Genomic DNA, 6000 nt, shown 5'->3' with positions numbered 1-6000 from the left:
TCCTCCCATATTCATTACAAAAGCAATTCTGTTTGCTCTACCTTGAGAATATATCCAGAATTCTGTCACCTCTTATCACCCCCCCACCACCAGCCTGATGCCACCCTGCCACCATCACGTCTTGTTTCCCTCAGCATAGCAGCCAGAATGAGTCTTTATTTTTTTTTTTTTAAGTAGGTTCTATGCCCAGCATGGAGCCCAATGTGGGGCTTGAACTCAGGACCTTGAGATCAAGACCTGAGCTGAGATCAGGAGTCAGACACTTAACTGACTGAGCCACCTAAGCACACCCCAGAACGAGTCTTTAAAATATGAGATCGTGTCATGCTTTAGCTCAAAATCCCCCATTAGCTTCTCACCTAAAACTTAAAACTGAAGTCCTTACCATGACCTAGAAGACCATATGTAATCCAGTCTTCTTACCCCTACCTTATTACCTATATTAGTCAGAGTTCTCCGGAGAAATAGAACCAGTAGATTTTATATACATACATACATACAAACAAGGAGAGATAGAGTTCAAGGAATTGAGGAATTGGCTCACATTATTGTGGGAGGCTAGCAACTCTGAAATCTGTAGGGGAGGCTGGCAGGCTGGAAACTCTTGGGCAGAGGTTGATGCTACAGTCTTGAGGCAGAATTTCTTCTGACTCAGGGTGTCTTAGTTCAGGCTGTTATAGCACAATACCAAAGGCCGGTGGATTATAAGCAACCGAAAATTTTCCTCCCAGTTCTAGAGGCTGGGAACTCCAAAATGAAGCCACCAGGATTTAGCGTCTGGTGAAAGCCTGCCTTCTGGTTCACGGCCAACCAGCCTGTCTTCTTGCTGTGTCTTCACATGGCAGAGGGGGCAAGGGAGCTCTCTGTATCTCTTGTACAAGAATAGTAATCCCATTCATGAGGGCTCCATCCTCATGAACTCATCATCTCCCAGAGGCCCCACCGCCACATACCATTACTTTGAGGATTAGGTTTCAACATAGGAACTTTGTGGAGGGGGGACACAAACATTCAGTCTATAGCACAGAAAAAGCTCAGTTTTGTTTTCAAGGCCTTCTGACTGATTGGATAAGGCCCATCCATAGCATTAAGAATAATTTTGTCTTATTTTCTTTTTAAGATTTTATTTCTTTATTTGACAGAGAGAGACACAGCCAGAGAGGGAACACAAGCAGGGAGAGTGGGAGAAGGAGAAGCAGGCTTCCCGCGGAGCAGGGAGCCCGATGCGGGGCTCGATCCCGGGACCTGGGATCATAACCTGAGCCAAAGGCAGATGCTTAACGACTGAGCCACCCAGGCAGCCCTAATTTTGTCTTATTTAAAGACTATTCACTATAGATGTTAACTACAAAATACCTTCACAGCAATACCTAGATTAGTGTTTGAAAAGTTGAAAACTATAACTTAGCCACGTTGACCTGTCAAACTCTCACACTACCCTCACACTCTTTTCAATTCACTCCAGCCATACCAGTCCCCTTGATGATCCTCAACCCACCAAACATGTTCCTGTCTGAAGACTTTTGTACCTTACTGTTTGCTCTCCAGAATGCTCTTCTACAGACAGCCACATGGCTACCTCTATCTTCCCTTTAAGTCTTTTTCCTTAGGTCTTTTCAGAACTTCTCACTCCATATCTAAAATTGCAACCCTGCCTACACGGCCATGGCCTATAAGATTCCACTTCTCCCTCTGTCCTCTATTTTTCTCCTAATCCTTACTATTGTGAAGCATACTATATATTTTGCTTATTTATCTTCCTTATTGTCTACATTGCCCCTAGAGCAAAGATTAAATAAACAGTGGGTTATAGTAATGTACATCAATCCTATAACTTTATCATTTCATGGTCTCCAAAGAAAGAGTGGTATTTCCTGATAACCAGGGTTCCACCCTCTGTCCCTGTGTATTTGACTAATTTAGGTCATTTAATCAGAGTCATGCAATGTTTGTCCTTTTGTGGCCCTAATTTCACCTAGCACAATGTTTGTATGGTTCATGCGTGTTGTAGCATGAAGGCCTGTGGCATTTGTCATGTTGCAGGACTTAATACCTGAATGAGGGGAGCCTGGGTGGCTCAGTCGTTAAGCATCTACCTTCGGCTCAGGTCATGATCCCAGGGTCCTGGGATTGAGCCCCACTGTCGGGCTCCCTGCTCAGTGGGGAGCTTGCTTTTCTCTGTCCCTCTGCCCCTCCCCCCTGCTTGTGCTCTCTCTCTCTCTCTCGTAAATAAATAAAATGTTTAAAAAAAAAAAAAGAAACTACGTTTAGGAGCCTCAAGAAGTTTACAAGATATTTAAGACTACCTAATACTGCTTTATCAGTTTGGCAGTACACAGAACCTTTGACAATGTTCTAATGAACTCTCCAGAAAGGAGGGGAAAAGTATTTATTTGAAGAGATTATATTCCTCAACTTGTACTTGGCAGATTACTATAGCTAGATTAAACAAACAGTGGGTTATAGTAATGTACATAAATCCTATAACTTTATCATTTCATGGTGTCCAAAGAAAGAGTGGTATTTCCTGATAACCAGGGTTCTACTCTCTGTCCCTGTCTATTTGACTAAGTTAGGCCATTTAAGTGGAGTCATGCAATTTTGTCCTTTTGTGGCCCTAATTTTACCTAGCATAATGTTTGTATGGTTCATGCGTGTTGTAGCATTTATCAGAATTGCAGTCATTGAAAAAAAGGAATAATATGGCCTTGTAGGTATATATTACATTTGTGTATCCATTCATCTGTTCATGGGACACTTGAGTTGTTTCTACTTTGGAGGTGTTGGAAGTCGCACTACTTTTATTGCTTCTTGGCCCTTTGGCTAAGATCAAGTGGAAATCGCACCACTTTTAAGTGGAGACTTGGCTCCTGATCTAATGCTCATTCCCATAGCATCACAGAGGGAATTGATTGCTTTATATAACCTCCAGTCTGTTCCAAACTTAAGAGGTTTTGAGGGAAATGGGCATCTCCTGTAAAATAATTAGTTCACTGAAATATTGATGCTGAGCTTTCATGAATAAATGAATCACACTAAGGTTGGTTGGTCCATACTTTAAATCTCCTGAAGAAAATATCTCTTTCTCCTTTTCCTTCAGTTAAACACACACACACACACACAATGGTTTAGAGGGAGATACCAAGAGACTACCAAAAGCTGATGTACTCTCTCTAGAATTATTTCTAGAGGTGAAACTTCACTGTGCAACACAGCACAGAACTGCTTCTCAGTAAGGAAGCCCACAGAGCACTTTCTCCAGGATTCCATTGTCCCTGTGCCAAGCTTGGGGTAGCAATTGCATCACTTCCAAACTCAGGTGTTTCCAACCTACTAGAACACGTGGACAAAGCCTGCGGCAAATCTGGCTTCTGCCAGTCCCGTCCACACTTGGAGCGCAGCTCTTTCCAGGATCTCTGCACAGAGGGTGGCTGCCATTAGACAAGGCCTGAGCCAGAGGAGAAGAGTACAGAGCAGAGCCATGAATATCATCTTGGGTCTCCTCCTGCTTCTGCTCACCATCATCTACTCCTACTTGGAGGCACTGGTGAAGGTTTTCTTTCCCCGAAGGAGAAAATCTGTGGCTGGGGAGGTTGTTCTCATTACAGGAGCCGGGCATGGAATAGGCAGGTGGACTGCCTATGAATTTGCAAAACGGAAGAGCCGACTGGTTCTGTGGGATATTAATAAGGTAATGCATACACTTGCCCATCTTTTATTTTATTTTTTTTAAAGATTTTATTTATTTATTTGAGAGAGAGAGAATGAGAGATAGAGAGCACGAGAGGGAAGAGGGTCAGAGGGAGGAGCAGACTCCCTGCCGAGCAGGGAGCCCGATGTGGGGCTCGATCCCGGGACTCCGGGATCATGACCTGAGCCGAAGGCAGTCGCTTAACCAACTGAGCCACCCAGGCGCCCATTTGCCCATCTTTTAAAGTCACAAGTAAGACATATGTTGTAAAAATTATTTGACTTAGGAACTGCTTACCTTTGTATTTTTCTTTTTCAACGTTTAATACATTCTCCAGTGCTGTATTCTACATATGCATTGGGATGGTTTGACAAAGGGAACATAACAGAACTAAGCAGTGATTTTTTTTTTTTTTTATGCCATCATATACAGGTTGAGAACACAGACTCGGAGCCAGGCTACTTCCAAGCTTCCCGTTTCCTTATCTTTTTGAAAAAATATTTTACTTATTTATTAGAGAGAGAGAGCAAGAGAGAGCACTAAGTGGGGGAGGGGAAGGGTGGGGAGAGGGAGAAGCAGGCTCTGCACTGAGCAAGGAGCCCAGTGCGGGACTCGATCCCAGGACCCTGGGTCCGTGACCTGAGCTGAAGGCAGATGCTTAACCGACTGAGCCACCCAGGCACCCACTGTTTCCTTATCTTTGAAATGGAAATAGTATCTCACAGAATGGGCAAGAACAGGGGTCAGCAAACTACAGCAAAGGGGCCAAATCGGGTCCTCGGGCAGGGTGTTGAGCGAGGAATGTTTTTTATATTATTAAAAGCATGTCAAAGCAAAAACCAAATAAAGAAACAAAGAAGAACATACGATAGAACTTCTTAGCGCCTCCCCTCACACCCACACAATCCTAAAATATTTACTCTGGCAATGTACAGAATAGTTTGTGGACTCCTGGGCAAGAGGATTGAACAAGTGACTATTTTAAGTGCCTAGAACAATGCCTGGCCATAGTAAACAGTCGTGTTAAATAAAACCCACAAGCAGTGGGTCAGGCTTTCTCTTGAGCACTCATATTTTTCTTGTACTGTTATTTGTTAACACTGTATTAGTACTCAAAACTGAAATAACTGAAATTTTGTATCATTTCCCCTAAACGTGAATTCTGGTAAGGCCATGAAAATATACACAGAAAAATGTTACAGGATTTTAAGACTGGAAAAATTGTAAAGTTTTAAGAATCAGGTTTTCCACAAATCACAGTGAGATCTTAATTGCCATTATATTACTACTCTGTGATGTTCTTTGCTATCACGTCCAGTTGGCCCCTATTTCTTAAAGCCTTCAAAAATGTCATTCGGGGGCGCCTGGCTGGCTCAGTTGGTGGAGCATGTTGACTCTTGATCTTGGGGTTATAAGTCCGAGCCCCACATTGAGTGTAGAGATTACTTAAAAGTAAAATCTTTAAAAAGAAATGTCACTTGGACTTAGAAAAGTAATTCTTCTCTGGTTCTTTCCAGTCAGTAAAGAATACTATACAAGGAAAAGTTGATACATTTCCGTGTAACAGACACAGGCATTTAATAGATGAGTTGATATACATGAAAGTGATTTGGCATCGGCTTGGTCCTTGAAGAGATTCCAATGCACTTTTTAGAAGAGGACAAGAATTTACAAATTGAGACAACTGTTGTCTGCTGTTCTCAAGCATTCATCCAAAAGATAGAAATAAGTATCGATCCATGAAAAAGACTTGATAAAATCTAGTAAAAAAGATGTGTGTTTCTGGGGAGAGGATTATACTTACTACATTTTTTAAAGTTCCAGTGACCAGGAATAAAAATGACTTATTTAAGATTCTGCCTGAAGGATGAGTCACCTAACCTCACAGGATTTCTTTGAATCCTTGGATTTTATGGTTAAACATTACAGGTATTAAATGATTCACTCTAAGGCTGCAAATGTAGCTCAGATCTCCTTTCCCTGTGGAAGGCGCCAACTCCCTTTCTGCGAAGGCTGGCTTCTTTTGCCTTACCTAATGAATCATGCTAGCGGTTTGCCCTCAATCTAAACTGTTGCTTTAGGAAAACTCTGAAAAGTGGAGTAAACAGTGCAAGCCGGAGTTGAAGCTAAAGCAACTATTTTGCTTACACAAAGACAAGGCATTACATTTTGCGGTTCTGTAGCTCCTTTATAAGACTGACACATTTTTAATTCTTCAAAGCCTCTGATGAAAGCTCTGGTTACTAATGCTCTCTATTGACCATGCATCGAGAGACAAAAGAATGCATGGTGGGTCTTGTAATCTGACA

At 42.2% G+C, this 6000-nt stretch overlaps 1 protein-coding gene across 5 annotated transcripts in view; it reads left to right on the top strand.

Moving 5' to 3' along the window:
- HSD17B13 (hydroxysteroid 17-beta dehydrogenase 13) overlaps positions 1-6000 on the top strand; it is a 51709-nt gene continuing 45709 nt past the window's right edge. For all 5 annotated transcript variants that reach the window (XR_012377972.1, XR_012377971.1, XM_073891921.1 and 2 more), the window contains exon 1: positions 1-3691. Coding sequence is in view for 3 of the 5 variants with exons in the window: in XM_073891921.1 (XP_073748022.1) it covers positions 3482-3691 (210 nt within the window). In the remaining 2 variants the exon portion in view is untranslated. The remainder of the gene's footprint in view (positions 3692-6000) is intronic.

Source organism: Callorhinus ursinus, unplaced genomic scaffold (genome assembly GCF_003265705.2).
Source record: "Callorhinus ursinus isolate GAN/ISIS: 27379988/994484 unplaced genomic scaffold, GSC_fseal_2.0 scaffold4, whole genome shotgun sequence".
In the NCBI taxonomy this organism is placed as follows: domain Eukaryota; kingdom Metazoa; phylum Chordata; class Mammalia; order Carnivora; family Otariidae; genus Callorhinus; species Callorhinus ursinus.
Note: the sequence above shows the minus strand (reverse complement) of the source record. Positions and strands in the feature narration are given on the sequence as shown.